The following is a 21,858-nucleotide window of genomic DNA, read 5'->3' on the forward strand; positions in this document are numbered from 1 at the left end:
CATTTTTTATTTACACAGCATAAACAGAACAATGTTGTATATCATACAGCATTAAAAGAAACAATGTTAAAATAAACATTTCTTTATTTATGATTAGATTTAAATATACATTGCTAAGATAAGACATACGTAGTGACAGGTTGTGTTAAATAAATTTCGAAATTCTTAAACATCTGAATCAATAGCGTTTCAGTGCTGAAAAAATAAAATGACTAATCAAAACTACATTTTCTTTTAAAATAACTATTGTCACTGTCAAGTTGGTAGTGAAAAACTTCTGCCATTACCAACTTGACAAAGTTACCCTAAACTGCTTTATAGTAACTGAGCTCATGTACTCCTGGAGCCTCAATGATTCATCCTTTTAGAACTATCCTTATAGTAACAAATGCTATAAAAATATCTATGACTTTACATGGTAATTAGTTATAAGTGAAAAAGTTTTAAAGGAGCGAATTTATGCCTTATTTCTTAGCAAATAGCATTAGATATTTCATACATCATACAATACAACATATTTCCAAACAAATGACATAAAGTGATCTCTGTGAAATATGTTATAATAATTTATTTTTCTGTTATTTTTTTTTTCTGTTATTTATTTACATGAGGACTATAAGTTTTGGCTGTACGTAGTCTGCAGAGACAGATAATAATAATTAATTTTTACACGTAGAAATTCGAATTTTGAAAACACTTTTTTTACAATATTGTGATTACCTTTTTTATTATTTCTAAAACCATTGATTTTTCTATAATTAATCTTTTAATTCATTTATGGTACTCCCCATAAATTAATTAATAACAAATTCAAATTCATTCATTCATTCCTTTAAAGCTCTTGCACCTATAACCATTCACCCTGTATGAATTTCATTTTTCAATATTCTTGAATTGTCTAAAAAACTCATTTAACCTTTCCCGATTCAGACCTATGGCTATTATAAAACACTGTATACACGGACATCATGTTTTTCGCCGCCTAAAATCAATACCGCAACCGCGATGCCACATGTAACCTCGGAAATTAAAAAATAAATACGTTCATTTTTAACGCTGAGGTGAATTTCAATGATTTTCCCTTTACAGACTACTTCTCAAATATTTTTACCATAAATCAAATTAATGGATAATCATATAAACTTACTAGTACGTGTCAATTTTATACGAAATCGACTATCTTGTCCATTTTTAATTATACACAATATAATCTAGCCTTACTGCGTAAACAATGAATGGAACAGCAATAAAACAATTAGCAATAATTACATTAACACATAATTTTAACAAAACGTTTACGAGTACAGGTAATTACGTGGCTTCTATCGTTCTTAGTTGTCGGCTTATTTGGTAATTACATTTATGGTATTATACGCTAATGATTAACTGCGATTCAAAGGAACGGGTCATAATATGTTTATTGTTTACTCTCACGTTGTATATTTACAACAATTTTAAACGTAGTACCAAACAAAACAGATGCACTGAACAATTTCTCTACTATACATATAAATACGACGTAGAAACACAGGTTCCGTCGAACAAGGGTTGCTTTTCGTGTATATTCGCCTGCCTTCGTACCGACCGAATGTTTCTATCTTGCTCTCTCGCGCGATGGTGCGGTCATATCGCCCTATCGAATTTCTATGCAACAGACGTCCAACTCGTCAGTCTGTATTTTTAGCTTTCGCAGTGCGGACGGGTACGTACGCGTTAAGTAGCTTGTGTATATTTGCAATTGACTTATTAAATAAAAACACTCGTCTGTTTGACTGGAATAAAGAAGATAACTCTGCGATGGCAAAGGTAAATTGATCTTTAGCTTCAAATATTTGCTATTATATATTTTTTTATAAAAAGAAATGTTTTTTTTACAACATATAACATCACACCACTGTGACGTATGCCAATTTAAAGATAATTTATTGTAGTTACCATTTAGTTATTTTATAATTAATTAACAGTGGACAACCTATATTATTTCATTTTTAAATATTTATCTTATGTTTTTAACAAATTAGTATTTACCATTTTATTTTACTGTTAACTGAACAGTAGTACAATGTTGTAATTTTGAAAAGTTTAATGTTGCTATGTGATAGTCTTAATTAAAAATTATAAGCATTTCTAAATCCGAAACTAAATCAATTTACATTAGCATTATGGAAAAGATATTTCTTTTTTTTAATTTTGCAACATAATAAACATTGCATCATATTTTCGTAGACATGTTTCAGCGACACATTTTAATTGACAAAATTAATAAGAGACAAAATAAAATTTTGATATTAAAACCCCAAGTTATAGTGGCAACACTTAGTTGTCAATGTCATATTAAAATCAATAGTTCTTCAGAAAAATCTGTCATATGTGCTGAAAAGTGCTAAGTGGTATTATTACCAAATATACAAAATTTAAATGACTTCGACAATTAAAAAGATATTTATGGAAGCTGGAAATTGTTACAAGCGACTAATCGAAATGAATAGGAGCAGCTATTGGGTATTTTTCTTTAATAATTAGCGACTCTGTGTTAATGTTATTTGAATTTTCGTTCTACATTAGTCTGCTTGGTTTTAATGTTGACTAACCTCGTGCTTGCGTCGAAACTGCTCGACAGTTTTTTTTAACACGCAATGTATGTTATTATATGTTTATTTAACATGTATATAAATTTAAAGAGAATTGTTCGTCTGTTTTGGAAAGGCCAACGTCAGGACTTTATGAAAATGTGAAGTTATTGGTCGAGCCTTTTTTTTCCTGGATACAATTAAAGAAACTTCATTGAATTTGACCAATTTCACAACTTTTTTAATGTATCACTGATTAATATTTACACTGCCTATTTAACATTTAATGCCTAGTTTTCGTAACTTATCCTTTTGTTCTTAGTGCCTAAATACCTTTAAAGATAAAAGTTAGGGCAAGTCAAAATAGCTTTATTATATAAAATCATATAATCATCTATAATCATGAGCTTAAAATTAAATTTATGTTCGTAACTCATCACCTACTCAGTGGGGTTTGCAATATTTTTGATGATTGTATTAGGGGGACCGGAAAGTTATGTTGTATCTGTCAACAGGTTTTACTGAAAAATGGATTGATTTTTACCACGGCATTGAAAATTTTTATACTAGATTGCAAAGGGTTTTTGATAAAGCAGGTGAATATATTGTTGATTAGAAATAAAAACTTGTTAAAAATGTAGTTGTGTGAATTTAACTTTAGAAAGCGACATTTCTTTCCGGTCCCCCTAATGTTTTAATTTTCGAATTCATTGTGAAATGATAAAGAATATGTCTATAAACATTAAAAAAATCTATGCTAAGTATAAGTATCTTGTGAATACAGTTCAGTGTATCATGGTGGGGTATTGTAATCTAACAACAAGAATCTAGCGACGTTATAAAAATTTTGCCCCTTAAATGAGAACAATTAATTTCCAAACATCTTAATCATGAACATACTTTGAAATAGAGTAATATGCCATTTGACAGAGCTTGTCTTTAATTCATTTCAAATATTTAATAAGAGACAAATTCACCACACCAAGGCAAGGTCACAGTTACTCAACAAGACATGAAGAGGGTTACTCTCAGAATGTTTCTAAACAATTAAATTAGGAGTCAGAAAAAATGTAGACTAGTATTTTTCAACATTTTTGCATCTTGCCCCACCTAAGCCTTTCTAAAATTTATATGTAACATATATATTTTGCATTAAAGTGAAGGGGTTAAACTCATGTCAGGTCCACTTACAATTTGCACCCCTTAACAATCAAATCCTTCATGTGGGATGTGACCCCCACATTGGGAATGACTATTGTAGATGAAAAAAAGTAACTGATACAGACAATCCAATTGGCAAGTTAAAGTGACAGTAAGCAGGTCATGTTTTGTGCTAAATAAGTTGCCACTGGAGTTATAAGGTTTTATAGTTAAGAAATTAAGACCACAAACTCGCAAGCATAGCATCAGATTTGCACTTATAAGGTGGACAAATGACTCTACCAAGGTCATCAGAGAACACAAAATGCATACTGTTCCGGCTGGTCTTATTGAAAAACTATGGTGAGGCCTATGTTCTGAAAGTCAAAGTAAATATGTTTTTATTTTGACTAAGCCATTTGTTTAAGAGTCATTTTTATCACTCTGCATGTTTCATATTTCCTCCTTTGACTATTGGGCCGTAAAGTGTAAGAATGTCTTTTGTATACTAACCAATAAATATCATTGGTCATTAGGTTACAAGGAGAAAGACACTCTTTGGTTGATGAATAGCAAATGAATTAACAGCCAATGAAAATGGCCTTAGTATGGAATAATACCCACCCATATCAGTATAATACGTTATATATATTTGTAATCCATAATTCACTATATTACCACTAAGTAGAAAGATATACGGTGGATCATCTCTATAGCCTCTATAACCGTGTAATTTAATAATCCTGTAATTTGTGATCTATGTTTACTCTAGTACATTTTTATCTGAATATACAAGTTAAACATGATGTAGGCAGGTTTACTGTTCAATATAAAGATATACTATCTTATCATGAAAAAGCAATTAAGTGTTATACAAATACAGCCTTTGTACAGCCTTAGAGTAACGACCAGGATAATTCAACTAGAATGCCTTGTGTATACTTTATGGTTTAAAAGGAAAGTTAAAATGATTTAATATCCAATTCAATGTGATTTTATATGTTCTGTTTGCTCTAAAGTTTTGCTGTCAATTATTTAACATAATTATGTTACTTAATTATATTAACTTTATTATAAAATTGAAAATATCAATTAAAATAATTGTTTTGTTTTAAATTTTATTAAACATTGAGTTATTACTTTTCTAAACATATCTTTATAAAAGAGCACAATATTTATAAAGACTGGTATAACTGTTTTAATTGACTTTTATAAAGAACAACTAAAGTAATATTTATACATCTACATACAACCAATCACTAGAGGATACACTTAATAATTGCATTAGAATGTGGTCATCAGATATTTTGCTTAGGTAAAATGCTTGTACAAGGAATGTGGTTGAGTTCCATTTAAAGCTAACAACGGACAGTCTAGCAAATCAGGTGGTGGCTTTTCAAGCCCTAGTTAAGAGCAATAGGTTTATTGGTGGCAAAAGAGTTCAATTTGATTCACACTGAACTTGCATATAAAGCATCATTTAACATAGGGCAAGGGTTCCAAACACACTTGTCTGAGAAGAGGCCACAGCAAACTCAGGGTTTTTTAGATCACTTACAATATCCTTAATATGGTAGTAGAGAAATTCATAGCCAAACCTATTATCTCTTAAAAATCCTTGACACTATAATAGGATTTGTTACTAAGTTTTTGTTTTATAAATTTTAATTTGTTATGGAATGATTCAGACATTATTTAGGAGTATCTTGTATATACAGTTGCCCCCCACAAAGGAGTTATTAATTTTATGTCAGGCTAGTTACCAAAAGAAAGGTATAACAAGGTTTTCTTTATTTCTATGGTTAACTTTACATAAACAATTTTTTCTAAATTTGTATTTAAATCTTTATATATTTGATTATGGTCTTCTTTTGAAGTCAATATGAAAATTGAGAATAACCATCGAGTAATGAATGGTATTTTGTTCAATACGGTAACATTTTATGAAACTTTATTAGTGAGAAGTTATGATACTAGAATATAATATATTGCCGAGAGGTTGATAGACAATCATAATTCTCAGTGAGTTCACCAGTTGCAAATAGCAGTTTTATATTTATAGTAACAGTAAGTAACACAATGATATGCAGTCATATCAATTATGATGGTTTCATTGCAATCATAAATAATAAATGTTCGTGCAATGGTACATTGTAAAAAAAACCTGTAAAAGGCGCCATTAATTAAAATATGCGACATACAATTATCTTCAAATGGTTTCATAGAATCATCTGGAAATATTCGTGCTGATCTCACTTGTTGCAGTTTACCATACCATATATGTCATAGAAATAAGGAAAATTTACAACTAGATTGATATCTACACATAAAGTTTCCATATTTTCTATAAAAAAATTGTCTTAATGTATTGCATAGTACAAATTAGTATGGTAATGAATCTATGTGGCAGCATGATCAAGTCCTCGCAGTTCGCCCACTAGCTTAGTTACTAATAATAGGCCTTTTTTTGGCCCCTGCTATTGGGGGTCTTACGTACTTCCCCTGACCGGGGTACTCAGGACATAACAATTATTATAATAACTTATTAACTATTTTTTTTTATTTCCATACACTTCCTTCTATTGTAATGTCAGTCATTCATTCTTCTTTTGTTCATCACCATTTCATTCTTTGTATTCCTTTCATACCTCGCCTCACTTACATTGTCTTTCCTTAAACAACTATTGATAGTATAAAAAATAATGAGACTTAGGCTGCCACCATCAATCTGAAATATGTAAATGCCAGTAAGATGCTACTTAAAAAAAAGTTTTTTGTATTTGTACTTCCTATTTTGTACTTCTTAACTTTGTGACTATAATGTCTCCAGCTTATTAGCTGACCACCACCACCGTAGATGGCCACCACCACCACCACCATAGTAAGGTATAGGCTTCCCTCAAAGCTTGCCATGGTGACTGGTCTCACTGAGTATTTCGGGTAAAACAATTCCTTTGTTTAAACTTGGAATTGATTACTTGATCATTATAAGGTCATTTTAAAGGTTTGCATTTATTGTCTCCAACAAACAATTAGGTAAGTCAAAGATGAACTAACTTATAGGTTGTTCATCACATAATACTTGATGATGTTTTTAGGTTCTCAAACCTTGAATGATGAATGTTTAAGATGGTCTGATTTTTAGTATATTAAACCTGAACCCATAATATGCAATGTAATATTTCGATAATTGCAAATAAACTGCATACTATTTTGTATAAATTAAATATATATTGGAATTTTTAAACTTAATTATTGATTTATTTTAAGGATTTTTTAATGCATAAGGCTCTTTTAGAAGGCAAGAAGTATCTTGAAAGAAAATTGCGAAAATTATGAAAGTTTACATTCAAAACTGTAAAAAAAATAAAATAATTGTAAAAAAATTATTTTAATAACTTTTATAAGTTTTTTTTTGTTTTTTTTTTTTTTAATAGGTCATAAATATTCAATAAGATCTTCAAAGTTTAAAGTTATTTTAAGTTTTTAAACTATAAAAAAATTGGTTATTTTTTCCTCACTGACGAGAGCCCATCTCCGTTGTATTTATATAAAATTTAAGAATTTACTACTTGCGTATATTAGCATGCCTCTATAAGAGAAATGACCAAAAAGGTTTGTCATTAATGCTATAACAACGTTTGACTAAGGCTAAGTAAGTACTCGGTCTATTCCAATTATCGATAATAGTTCTATCAACATATATTGATAGTATCGATATGACTAATAATCATATGTGATTAATTCGGCTTTACCAAATCAATTACAAACATTATATAACAGAGGGATAATTACTTTTATTTACTCCTGTAATTTTCGGGCAATAGCTCTAGATAATATTTTAGTGTTTATATTCACTTTCAAGGTTAAATACCTAGGAATTTTCGTATCATTGCTTGTTTATAATAATTTCATTTTTAATTTATTTTCCGGTTCGTCAGAAATTTGTTTATTCTTCGCACGCAGACAGCGAAACATGTTTATATTAGTTTCTTATATATTATCAAATTAAATATGTTTTACCCTTTGTAAACTTATACAAACTTTACCGTAATCATGCTTATATCTAAACAATTTTAAACTGCTCTATAAATTATAATGAAACAATGCTTGAACTATCTTTTTTTTTTTTGGAAATGGACTATTACTGTTCACACTATTCCGCCTGTTTTGAAGTGGCAGGATGTAAAGGGCGCTCATGATCTCCCGGAGAAGCCTCGGATTAGGCCGCTACTTGCTTCTATTCTACATGATTGAAAGTCTGCCAAGCTTATATCGGTGAACGCTTCATGAAATGATTAGGCTCAGGAGCCCTTACGAGAAAACCTTAGTTTACCCTGTCACTTGTCGCCCAAGAGGGCTGAACCTTGGTTTGACTGGTTTCTGATGCCTGTTTAATATTACTACAACCACTTCAGAAAACGTTATTTTTTGAAAAGTGGCGGAAGAGACTCCAGTAACGCTTCTATCTAGTATGATCGAGTTTCGTTTCGTACGAGTCCGCTGGAATATTGAATGTCGGAACCTATTGTATATAAAATTAATTATATTCTAAATTCACTTCCGTTACAGTGATATTATAGGAAAAAACTAACGTGCTTAAGCATTTTATGCCTGAAAGCATCTCCAAGAGTTTCCAGAATTGTCCAACTCTGCCATTGCTGTATTAAATTGATTATAATTGTTGGACATTTTAGAAATCGGGTGATGTAGTCACAAGTTTGTATTGTGACGCGTTGTATAAAAAAATCGTAATATATGACGTAATTATACAGTATTTATCGTCAATTACTACTCTCATATATAAGGTAACTGGCCAAATAACAGGTTGTCAAATATCTCCCTTCGGCTTTTTTGCTCTTTATTCAATGCTTTATAAAAAGTGTTACAGTGATCGGATTTAGTTCAAATATGCGCCGTTTTGTTCGATAATCTGTTTCCATCTAGACGGCAACTTCATAATACCTCCCTCGTAGAAGCCCCCCTCCTTATTTGCGAAGAACTCGGACAGCCACTTTTCACAAACCTCTTTTGAGTTCAACTTTACACCACCAAGGGCGTTCGCCATGGACAGGAACAGGTGGTAATCACTTGGCGCTATGTCCGGGCTATATGGTGTATGTGATAAAACCTCCCATCCGAGCTCCCGTGGCTTCTGACGAGTCATCAACGAAGTGTGTGGTCTGGCGTTGTCCTGGTGGAACACTACACCCTTCCTGTTGGCCAATTCTGGACGCTTCTGGTCGATCGCCTGCTTCAAGCGGTCCAGTTGTTCGCAGTAGATGGTAGAATTAAGCGTCTGGCCATATGGGAGCAGCTCATAGTGGATGATTCCCTTCCAATCCCACCAAACACACAGCAAAACCTTCCTGGCCGTCAATCGGCTTGGCCACTGTTTGGAACGATTCACCGGCCTTCGACCACGACCGTTTTCGCTTGATATTGTCGTATGTGAACCATTTTTCATCGCCAGTCACCATCCGCTTCAAGAATGGGTCGAGTTCGTTCCGTTTCAGCAGCATATCGCAGGCGTTGATTCGGTCCAGAAGGTTTTTTTGCGTCAAATCATGCGGCACCCAAACATCAAGCTTTTTTTTGTATCCAGCCTTCTGCAGATGGTTTAAAACGGTTTGGTGACTAACTCCCATCTCCTGGGCGATGTCACGAGATGCCACATGCCGGTCTAACTCGATGTAGTCCATGATTTGATCGGTATTTGTCGTCACAGGTCTTCCGCCGGCTGGCTTATCCATGGTGTCGTTTTCGCCGGCTCTGAATCGTCGAAACCATTCCTCCGCGGTTCGAAGTGATAGAGTGCCATCCCCCAAAACACCATTAATCTCACGGAACGTTTCTCTAGCGGATTTGCCTTTAACGAAGGAAAACTTTAAAATAGCGCGAATTTCGGCGTTAGTGAACTCCATGTTTACACGTCTATAACTGTTGAACGCAATATCCAAACTAATCATGCATAGCGTCGTTTTGTAGGTTATGTCAAGACCTTTCAAATTATGTATAGTATTGCCAGATACGAGCTCTGTAGCGCTTTGTACATAGCCGCGAAATTTAAAAGACAAAAAGGCGGAAGGGAGATATTTGACAACCTTTTATATTGTATATTATTTACTTTACATGTCACAGAACTCCCTGGCGAAGTCCTCTAAAGGAACTTGTCCATATCGATTAAAGTACAAAAATCGATATTAAATTCTTCTTACTTCAATAATAAACGAACAAAATTTTGTAACGATTGACTTTATTGTGAAGTCGTGACGAAGATAATCGATTCTCTACATAAAATACAATATAAAACTGATTCGATTATTCATAGAGAATATTTGCATTCAAAATATTATATGTTCGACATAGTTTCGAACGCTTGTTTTTAGATTTTTTTTTAAATTCCACGCCTAAACTTCTAGAATATTCGAAAATAGAAAGACCAGTTTCTGGAATATTCAATGGTTAATTTGATATTTAAATACTATTTCTTTAATTATACATTTGCAAACTGTAATTTGATTAATTTTAAATATATTCGCAAAAGTAATGGTTAAAGGTCGGCGTGGTCGTGTTTGAAATGCCTTAATAGTTTATGAGAGTCATTATTTGTTTCCTTAACAGCAAAGAAATAGGCTAGAACTATTGATAAATTAAACTTTGATTTTACAATCGAAGAACAAGTAAAACTCTGCCGTGAAACTCATATTAAATTAACTAACTGAATTTAAAATCATTAAGTAACTGAATGAATAAATGTAATTTTTAATTATTTATGTTATATAGTTTTATTTGGATAATAATAAAAAAAATTGCAATTACATAAGTATAACAAAAAAAATATTCCATTCACGATATAACATTATTTTTGATGGTTAAAAAATTTGAAACTGGGCAGAAGTTTACAAACATCAAAATATTCAAAGAAATAGTAACAACTGCGTATTGACAATTCTTCAATTCAAATAAAAAAAGTATATATATATATATATATATATATATATATATATATATATATATATATATATATATATATATTGAAATAACGCCACAGCCAAATAACGACAGAGTTTATCTGTATATCTAGTATATATTTAACTTTATAAGAAGTTAACTTGTTTAGGGGTCCCCAAATAAAACATAATTTTTTATATACACTTCGAATGATGGGGATCTGAAAAGGTCACTGTAGGAACCCCATGTCTAAATACATTATTTTTTTAAATGTGTAGCATTATCGAACAGTACAGACTACAGCGTCATGGGAAGAACTGGCTTCTAGAACACAAGCTGGCCAAGTTTTGGCGTCTGCCAGTGTTAACTTTGACAGTATACCAAAAAAATCCAATGTCTGGTGATAAAGGAAATTAAAAAAAAACACTTAACATTTAAGGAAATTATAAATGCGGCCTCGATGAAAGCGACACGCGTTCAGATTCTTATCTCGTTACAAGGCGCATAATCCTCTATTCACAATTGCTGATATCGCAGTTAAACCGAAGGAATTCTCTTATCGAGTAATATGGTTGTTTTTGTTATGTCTATTACATTGAAAGATATATATTTTGTATTGTTGAGTCTAATCAAAATATTTCAATGAATGCATCTGCTCGTATTTTCAAATGTAACATAAATGTTGCCTAGCGTGTACAATAAAGAATATTAAATAAATAAATAAAATATATGTATGTTTGCACACGTTAACTACCCATTATTTAAACTTCTACCTTATCCATACTATGGTTGTCTGTAAGAGATTGCCCCGTGCGATAAGACCGCCCAGTGGCGTAGCTATGGTATTTGGGGCCTGGGGCAGATTGGGGCTTGGTGCCCCCCCCCCCCCTCAAAGAGTAAATAATTTCAAAATTCAGAACAGGATGTAGTTAATATATAATTTTTTTTTGGTTCAAAATAATAAAAAAAAATTCAAAAAAATTATTTTCAACTTTGGTGCTCCATTGCTTGTGGTGCCTGGTGCGGCCGCCCCGCTCGCCACCCCCTAGCTACGCCACTGAGACCGCCCTTTGTACTTTTTTATTTATTAAAACTATTTAAATGTATCCTAGTGTGCAAAAAATAATATTATATAAATTAAATAAAGAACATTTTCTTCTCGAGTATATTTGAGTCGGTACACTGTAAGTATCAAGAAGTTTTTTTTTCTTCTGTCAAACCAGTAATGACCTTTACATAGTGCTTTTCGGTTCTGGATGAAGTAATTTAATTACTATAAACGTAATTTATGCTTAAGCTTTTTGCTTGACAACTAATAAATGTAAAAAATGTAATATACATGATTTATAATTACCACTAATCATACCAACAATTACTAGGTACCTATTTCGACCATAGCGTGTCAAATGACCCGACTTTGTTTCTTTGTTGCATGTATGAAATATAGTTGTTAGGAAAGAAAATTAAATTAAATCTATTATAATAAAAAAAAATAGTTAGTTTCCAGCGATAAATATTGCACATCGATCTTTGGAAAGAGACTATCGGCTAATTTCGGCTTCGTAGAGCACTATCTCTGTCCCACACTATCTATGTGACTTTTTGTCAGTTGTATTTCGTGCGTCGATGTGCAATATTTTTCGCGGTACTGTATTGCCCATTTCGATTACTAACGCAAAAAATAATGAATTTTTGATTCGAAGGTCATTTCACCCGTTGTGGTATGTTTAGTGTTAAATAAGAACTCTGAAGATGAAGGTCCTGTATTACCGGTGATGACTAGCATTTGAAACGTGGTCTCTTCATTTTGGGTGTCACTGGAAAGCAGTGGAAAGGGCTATGATCGAATTTGTAATTAAGAGATCTTTGGATGAATGAAGGTAACTAACATAGCCAAACGAATTTGTAAGGTGAGGTGGAAGTTGGCAGGCCACATGGAGCGTAGAACATATGTCGGCACGGGTCTTAATTTTCTGGAGTGGAGACCAACCAAACCAGCGTAAGCACAGCGTATGACGTTCACCACCAAGCTGAAAGCAGACAGATTACAACTGGTACAATTTTCCTAGAATTGTTGAACAAAAACATGTGGAATAAATATTGTATTAGACGCAAAACGCGCTGGCTCACAAAGCGAACTCAAGCCGTATTTGTTTTTGTTGTTACTACTTTATTCGATCGATATTTTCCATGAATCACTTTAGCACCAGTCATAATAAACATCGTTACGTCATAAATAAAGATCGGATTATCGAAAAGATGTTATTTTAATTTTGTTAGTTCTCTAGCTTATTGTGGAGACGGCTTTAATGATCTATTAGTAGATAATAACCACACTAATTATAAGTAAAGGTTATGCAAAAGTACAAAGAAAATTTTTAAAAATATAAAGACTAATCGGCAATGAATTTAAGGAATTTCATCACGATCTCTTTAAATTTTAACCATTCAGTATATAAAAAAGATTAAGCCACTTACGCATTTTAATATAATAGGTGTTCGTACGTAATATGAAGTTTAAAAAGTATCTTGGACAAAAATTTTGTTTAGAAAATATTATGACGGTACATTGCCTACACATATATATATATATATATATATATATATATATCTACTCTATTTACATAAGAATATCAATATATTTAGGTATATATAAGACCACCAGAAATAAAAAAGTTGTTACACCTTTTTCTCTCGTTGTTTCGGTCCATGACGCCCGTTGCAAGGTATAGACCTCCGTCAAAGATATCTATAGGGGGATATACTACAATTGGCTTGGCCAGACGGTTGGCTATCGCAGTGTTTTTGCTACGCGGAAGACAGTGCTGTCCATCCTTATGAAAGCTGTTTGGAAATCAATCAAATATATTTATATATCTAGCACAAGTATTCTGAACTACCGAATGCATTGCCCCCGGGATTCTTATAAAATGTTTTTAAACAGATACCGAATGTTATCATTGAAGGATCGACGTTCTCTAATGGGCGCCACTACACCTCAAAATATTTGTTACATAGAGGGTTGTAAGAATTTTAGAAAAACTGAAGTGGGGCATGGCACTTAATATGTTGATGACTGTACTATCATGTAATGTCTCTAAGTTATCTGGGAATAAATCTGAAAATATAATCGAAAAAAAAACTTTTAAGTGATAATAGACCTGGTATGAATTGCCATGTTATAAAATTAACCATAAAAAAGACCATCTAAGTTTATAGGCTCTTGTTAGATCAGTCTGGCTTTTCTGGCATTGGCAAGTGTTCAATTTAATTTTGAATGTGTCGGTATTAGAATAATGTATAAAAACATCAATGTACTTCCCGGAATTTAATTATCAGATTTCGGAATCCCGGAATGCCCATATATATACATGTTTGACCTCATCTGATGTAATTCTAATGTTCTATTGCAAACAATATTTGTTATATTAATATTGCCATTTGTATAAGCGACAATGGCATAAAAAGCATTATAGAGGGAAGTCAATATTCTGATAATTTTTTTTGTTTGATTTTTTTTATAAAGACTTAAAAATGTCTTCCGCGTAACTCGTATTGTCTTCTAAACATCGATTACGTATGCTGATCAATCAAAATATTTATCATCAAAGTTCACCTTATCTGACAACAACCTGGCCTTGTCCAATTGAATGATAAAAAGCAGCCGAAGTAGGCACGGCAACAAAGGTGTTGTCTTATCTCTACACGTTTTTGTTACGACAGGGCTTTGTACATGCCTACGGTACTTAGCGTATCAGTTGTAAAAACATAATAATAACATATTTAACAACAGTTTTTAAGCCGCTAAAAATTCCATTGTATCATTTTGAATACCGGATCTTGTATCTATATTGCCTTGAGTAAAAGTTCGTCAAACGTATAGGAAACTATTTTTACTGATATTGCTAGTCTGGTTGTTTAGTCTGGCTTGTTTCCACGCCTCTTTTAACCTTTCAGGCAGATAAAGAATTTCTGTTATAGGGTCGCTTAGGTAAACGTTCCATTGAAATAACTGAGCCCAAGGCAAAGACAACGAAATTCCTGAGGAAGTTATCAATCTAGGTTACTGTATAGAGGTCTAGGATAAATGCCTTCAGTGCTCTGCCGTACCCACCGAAATATATATATATATATATATATATATATATATATATATGCCCATTAAGTGTATATATATATATATATACACTTAATGGGCAAACAGCTTATAATTATTATACTCGTATGGATAAAGAAATATACACTTTTTATTCAGTGAAGAAGAAGGTTTGGCCATAACCGCTCCTACAATTTCTCGAAATACCGTCAAAACTATGAGGGCCATATAAATTTCTGATTGTTTGAAAATCATGCGTGTTTATTCGTGCGTGAGTAGTTCTAAATTCAAAATCCTTTCGTAAGAGATAAGAATATACCCGATTATTTATTCTCAAGTGAAACGGAAAATGACGTGCGCCCGTGACCCAACTTAGATCGATGACTCAGACTCGAGTGAGCATGTAATCCTTTGTATTATTTTTAATTTCCATAATGAGGGTAGACGCAAGTTTGGCAAAAAAATAGATTATCCTCGATAGATATATCGTCTTTAAAATATATTGATAGATTATTTTACAATATAGTATAAGGTTTTTATTCGCGGGATATATGTTCCACGTGAATGCTGAATGGTCATTTATATGGGATTATAGGAGATACGTTACTAGGTGAAAAAAAACAAATATATTAAAAAAGCTATTTAATATACATTTTTGAACATTTTAATAATCTAAAGACTTAAAAAATGGTTTGCAGAATTTTATAATATTCCCTTGCTCGGCAGTTTTTAAAAGCTCCTTCAATTCTAGCTGATATTAGCAATTTGCCTCTTAAAAATTAGATTTCGTGTCATAGACGGGTCAATAAAATATTGGGTTATATACCTATTGGAATTGTTTTATTATTATGTATATACTTATCAATTACGAGGGTAAGGAAATTTTTAGCCGCGAACATAGGAATTGGGTCGCATTTTTTTAAATACGCGAATAAGGAGCTTTTACTGAATTTGAGGATTATAATACAATAGGCTCTCAACTTTGTATTTTGGTTCTTTCAGAAACAATTTCAATTGTGTGCGAATGTTGAAATGTTGAAAGTAAAATGATGAATCAAAATACACCGAAAAAAAAGACAAATTATTTATCAATACGTATACATAAAGAAGTTGGAGACGTATAAAGTTCAATACAACCTTCTGGTATCCTAGTTGCATTGGTAAAAATGTGCAAAATAGCGAGTTGTATGGAAGTAAAATATGAGATCAATTCCGAAGTAGTATGTAGCGGTCTGAGCTGAAGTAATTTTGGGAATCGTACTTTACTTTACTTTAGCTTATTCTAAGCTATATTTAGCTTTATCTAATCAAACCCGCGGGATCTCTAAATACCACGACTGTGATCATCTAATTCCAAAATATGGACTTAAGTAGTGATCCACTATGGCTATTATGTCGCTCTTTGTGTATCCAAGTAAATATATTAGTTATAAAAAAATTCTTTCAAAATATGAAAGCGATTTTAAACGTAACGATTTTTAAAGAAAAACAATTAAGAGACAACTCTTAAGGTGGTGAGAATACGCTAGAAGCAGACCGCTTTCAGTCGATCTTATTGGAAATCTGTGGAGGCCTATGTACAACTGTCTGTATGTCTGTTTTTAAGTTTCTTCAGTTATTTACACTGATTTATTACATCTGCGTTATATGAATTAAATAACATCTAGATAATCAACGTAAATTATGGCATCGACCATTTTACGTACATTGGAAACGTCTAAATCACAAGATTAAAACCATCTTGTTCCACGAAAGTAAGAATAAATAAATAACCGCTTCTTCTTTTGATATGAGAATTATCTAAGCTTATAGTTGTTAAAATAGACATATATATGATCACTTTGCACAAGTAACAACAAAATATACAGAATTTACAATTTATTGATTCTTACAAAATGTGTGTACATGTTTTCCCGTAAAGCTTTTAGTGATGTGTGTGTACGTCTTGTTTATGTGATGTATTTACATTATCCTAAATTTACCAGAAACTGCAAATGTGCGGAACTGAAGAGGAGATGCGCGAGGTGGCTGGCAGGATCTGCAGGAACTATTTGTACGGCGCGTGGAAGAGTGTGAAACCCTCAGAGCTGGAGTTCAGGCGTATCAGGTGAGACATAACATAAAATCTTTGCTGATTAAGCAAACACAAGAGTAGGTCGCCCAGTCAGAAAATGGACTAACGATTATTTGTCGCTTCCCACTGGTAATATAATTGGTAATCCATGAGTCGAAAGACGTCCAGTAGTGGATGTCTTATGAATGACCATATATATATATATATATATATATAGCCACGATAGATTTCATGCTGATGTTTTTTAAAGAAAATTTATAGATATATCGCAGTGTAATAGAAAAATAAATAATACCGTACACACGCGCGCGCGCGCGCGCATGTGTGTGTGTGTGTACCAAAAATGACTGACTGTGTTGTGTGTGTTTTTTTTTTTTTTTTTTTATAGAGGTTTAAAAATACGTTTACGTATCATAGGGCCTGATGTTGGTGCCCCGTATGTCGGACTCGATCTAGATCAATACCGACTAAAAACAATCCTCTCTCTTCGGTATCCCTGGTCCCCACGGCATGGCCGTTAGGCATTACTTCGCGGGGGGGATTTAGCCGCAGCTTTCTCTGATAGAGTGGCTGTTCAGGCCAACTTCCTCCGCTCTTGCTCTATTTTACGCAACTCCTTTAGCACCGTCGTACAGTAAGCGCTCGTAAGTTCCCAGGCCGAAGGCGAGGATAGCATTGTAGCTATCAGAGTTTCAGGATAGATTTTGCATCCTACACCTTCTTCCCAAGACCTCCTGGCTTCGTTAAATCGGGGGCAGACGAAAAAGACATGCTCTGCATCTTCAATCATTCCGACACAATAAGGACAGTCAGGGGAATCTTCGTATTTGAACCTATGGAGATACGCTCGATAACAGCCGTGGCCGGATATCATCTGAGTCAGGTAGTAGTTCAACTCTCCATGATCTCGGTTTACCCATGACTCTAGGTTTGGTATAAGCTTACGCGTCCATTTTCCTTTCGTCGACTTATCCCAGGACGATTGCCACTGTTGCAAGCTTTTCAGTCCTCCCCGAATTCTAAGTTCAGCTGAAGTTGGGTCTGATTTGCTTTTTTTGCTACGGTACAGATCAGTTCTTTCGTCTGCAAGAAGCGCAACAGGAACCATACCTGCTATCACGCATGCTGCATCCTCCGATACTGTACGAAAGGCGCTAGCTACCCGTAGAGTGCTGACTCTATAAACAGAGGCGATTTTCCGTCGGGACTCCTGTTTGCTCAGTGCGTCGGACCATATGGGTACTCCGTACATAAGCACTGACGTAGTCACCGACGCTAATAACTTCCTTCTGTTTTGCTTGGGACCTCCGACATTAGGCATGAGTCGGCAGAGTTTAGCTGTCACCAGAGACGCTTTCGCTGCTGCTCTCTCAGCCTGATCTTTAAAGTTTAGCCTATGGTCGATCATTACTCCTAGGTACCGTATAGCTGGTTGAGTTGCGATTTCACAGCTGCCGACATTGAGTGTGATGGTCTCCGCAACTCTCCTGCCAGTAATGAGCACTGCTTCCGTCTTCTGCTCAGCCAGTTCTAGTCCGACTGACCTCATCCACAGGGTGATTACTTGGAAGGATCTTTCAAATGCCCACTTCACTTCCTCCACGTGTTTCGCTACTATAACGACTGCTAGATCATCAGCGAATGCGACGAGTTTAGTTTCGCTGGGTAGATGTTTCTTTAGGAGTCCATCGTACATAGCGTTCCACAAAAGTGGCCCTAGTACTGACCCCTGTGGGACGCCTCCGGTGACTTTGTACTCCTCCGTCCCGATTTCCGTAGTGTATATGAGGACCCTATCAGAGAAGTAACTAGCGACTATTTTACGTAGGTATAGAGGTACATTCAGTGAGCTAAGTGCCCCCATGATGACCTCCCATTTTGCTGAGTTAAAGGCGTTTTTAATGTCCAAGGTGGCAACCAGGCAGTATTTTATCGAGCCTCTCTTCCATCTTTTCCCAGACACTGCTAGTTTTGCTATATTGACTACTTGCTCTATAGCGTCCAGCGTAGACCGGCCTTTTCTGAACCCATACTGTGAGTTAGCTAGGTGGGGTTCAACTGCTGCTTCGATCCTGCTGTGGATAATACGTTCTAGTATTTTCCCCGCAGTATCCAGCATACAGAGGGGCCGGTATGACGATGGCTCGTCTGGTGGCTTCTTACCTTTAGGGAGAAGTACCAGTCTCTGTGGTTTCCACGCGGTAGGAAAGGTGCCTTCCAGTAAGCAACTATTGTAGGCCTCCAAGAAGACTCCTGGTGTTGCTACAATAGCTTGCTTAAGAGCTACGTTGGGGATCCCATCCGGTCCCGGAGCTTTGTTGTTTCCAACCCTACCGCATGCTACCATTAGCTCCTTCTCGGTAATAGGGGGGATTTCATTCGGATCCACAATCCCTAGTTGAAAGGAGGATTTTGGTTGCGTGGGGAACAGAGCTCTGACAATTCTTCCTAGTAGAATAGGACAAGTGGGCGTTGTATTCTCATGTCTCAGTTGTTTAACTACAACCTGGTACGGCTTGCCCCATGGATTCTTTTCAACCTCTTCCAACAATATTTTCCACGCGTTTCTCTTGCTCTCTTTAATGGATTTATTTAATTTTAATCGCGCTTCCTTATATTTGTCGTAGAGCTGCTCGAATTGTGGTGTTTTCCGAGCCCGTTGGGAGGTTCTACGCGCCTTAACACATATTTTCCTAAGCTCAGCAATGTTATCATTCCACCAGTACACCGGTGGGGTTCGGTTGTTGTTGCGTCGCCTTGGCATTGTTGCATCGCAGGCCTCGGTCAGCCTCCTTATGATTTCAGCCGCCTTTTCACTGGCACTTTTGGAAAGCAGTGGTCGATCCTCGAGTGCTATCTTGAACAGGCCGGGATCATACATGCTAGTCCTCCAACCCACTGAGCCAGTTCTTGTGTGTGGTACTCTATTTGTATTTGGCTTACATGATACCTCCCAGTATATGGCACAGTGGTCGCTAGCGGTGTAAGTATCCGAGATCTCCCAACTGTTATTTCCTCTTGCCAGTGTACTGCTGACGAAAGTCAGATCCACAATTGAGCTCGCCTCGCCTCTTGTGAACGTGGGTTTATCACCTGTATTAAGTAAGGCGACGTCCAACAGTGACATCGCTTCCAGAAGCTGGCAACCTCTAGTGTTAGTAGCTTTACTACCCCAGTCCACTGCCCAAGCGTTAAAATCTCCAGCTATAGCTACCGGGGAGTACATGACTGTGTGACTGTGTTGTGTGTATGTGTTTATATGTGTGTGTGTGTGTGTGTGTGTGTGTGTGTGTGTGTATATTTATATATATATATATATATATTATATTATAATCATGATTATGTCAGCCGATAGTCGCGGACTGCAAGGCCCATAGAACCGCCACGATGATTGGTCTACCTCTACCCGCATCCAGCGACTCTATGAAACTTTTACTATAGACTCATCTAGTTACATTGGTGAACTCTTTATACTTCTGTGGAACTTCTTATTATTGATTCTATCACGCAGCGAAGCTCCATGCAAACCACACTCCATTCGGTCCCAACGGATGAAGGTTGCTTTTTGTAACACACAGTTATATATAGTATGATACAGTTTGGAATAGGTTTTAAAACACAAAATAATTTAGAAATATGATATTAAAGTGAAATATATTTGTGATATGAAGATGGTAATACTTCATTCGGATGTATAAAGAGTTTCAAAGATACAAAAGTGAACTAGATACCGCAGTACAGTATGTCGCGACACACTCCGTAGTTGGGACGAGAAATGCATTTGGTTGATTACATCTCTTTACTTGGCAACTTGTTTTTGCGGAAACATTGTTTCTATATAACTGTTTTAGCTTTACATACAGTATAGCATTATTGACGTTCCTCGGTTTATATTTCGAAGAAACCCTCTAAAATTTTTCATACGAGTCAAGTTTATACAGGTTGTCCCATAAGTAATACCATCGATATCTTTAGTAAGAAAAGAATCAATATTTAGCCACTTCCGCACATGTAGTGGTAGTCGTGCAACAAAGTGCACCGCCCGCCAGCCCGCTGATAAATGCACATGCGGCAAACAATGCGAATTACACAACTACCACCGTTAAATCACTCAACACGTGTTTAACCCCTCCACGGGGCATCTTCAGGAGTTATGTTACACCGATTAGTGCCAAACACAGAGTCCCTCTGACCTAGATGATCCCTGAGACTTGAGTTCCTATAACCAATCATCATACATTTTAACAGACATGAAGTATTATTTAGCTTGTTGTAAGACCACGTCTTAAAATTTTTCAATATCTGGACATATATCATTTTTACAATCCGTTGCGTGTTGTATGTTAACACTTATTCTCTGTTGATATTGTTGCTGTTAGACCGAGGGCTTTTACAGCTTCATCGGAGCGGTAGGTTCCGTGAACTTGAAAATAAAAAACCTGGTCTGATGCGTACAATTTGCATTAAGACATTCACACGTAGCAAAGCGCTCTACCCGAGTAGAGCTGTGTATTGTTTGTGTTGGTGTTGTGTATGCGACTTGGGACGGCAGCGTGGACCACAGGCGAGCCGAGGAGGGATCCGGATCCAACCACGGTTCGTACACGCTGTTCACGGTTTAGGAGCGGGTGGCCGCTCTATAAAAACGGGTGGTGTGGTGTGATCAGTAGCGTTTAGTTCTGTTGTGTAAAACCCGTTAACATGCGCGGGAGTGTCGCAGATGCAGCTGTATGTTAACACAAATCTAGCATTAAAGGACCAAAAATGTTTATAGTGCTTGTGCGTTTAGGTTCATTCACTACGTGCCTTTTATGATGCCATACTTAATGAGCTGATTGTTTATTTCAACATTCACTGAACCGGTTCTATCTGGTTCAGATGTCGCTGACATTTGTTCCATGTTATCACACGTAGAGTGCCGGTAAATTGTGTATTTACACAAACATACTGGAATTATATCTCCACAATGTACATATATTAAATATGTATAAAAATTAATCTCTTTTGCTTTTGCTCACGCCATA

General features: G+C 35.0%; 1 protein-coding gene across 1 annotated transcript in view; it reads left to right on the forward strand.

Moving 5' to 3' along the window:
• Positions 1-2,399: 2,399 nt before the first annotated feature.
• The window catches only part of LOC137922762 (choline/ethanolamine kinase), a 39,011-nt gene continuing 19,552 nt past the window's right edge, over positions 2,400-21,858 (forward strand). Inside the window, exons 1-2 of the mRNA XM_068765821.1 lie at positions 2,400-2,502; positions 16,746-16,867. Of these exons, the coding sequence (XP_068621922.1) occupies positions 2,419-2,502; positions 16,746-16,867 (206 nt within the window). The 5' untranslated portion in view covers positions 2,400-2,418. The remainder of the gene's footprint in view (positions 2,503-16,745; positions 16,868-21,858) is intronic.

Source organism: Battus philenor, unplaced genomic scaffold (genome assembly GCF_028537555.1).
Source record: "Battus philenor isolate CCGP_79_NKW_IND1 unplaced genomic scaffold, ilBatPhil1.0.hap1 SCAF_20, whole genome shotgun sequence".
NCBI lineage: Eukaryota > Metazoa > Arthropoda > Insecta > Lepidoptera > Papilionidae > Battus > Battus philenor.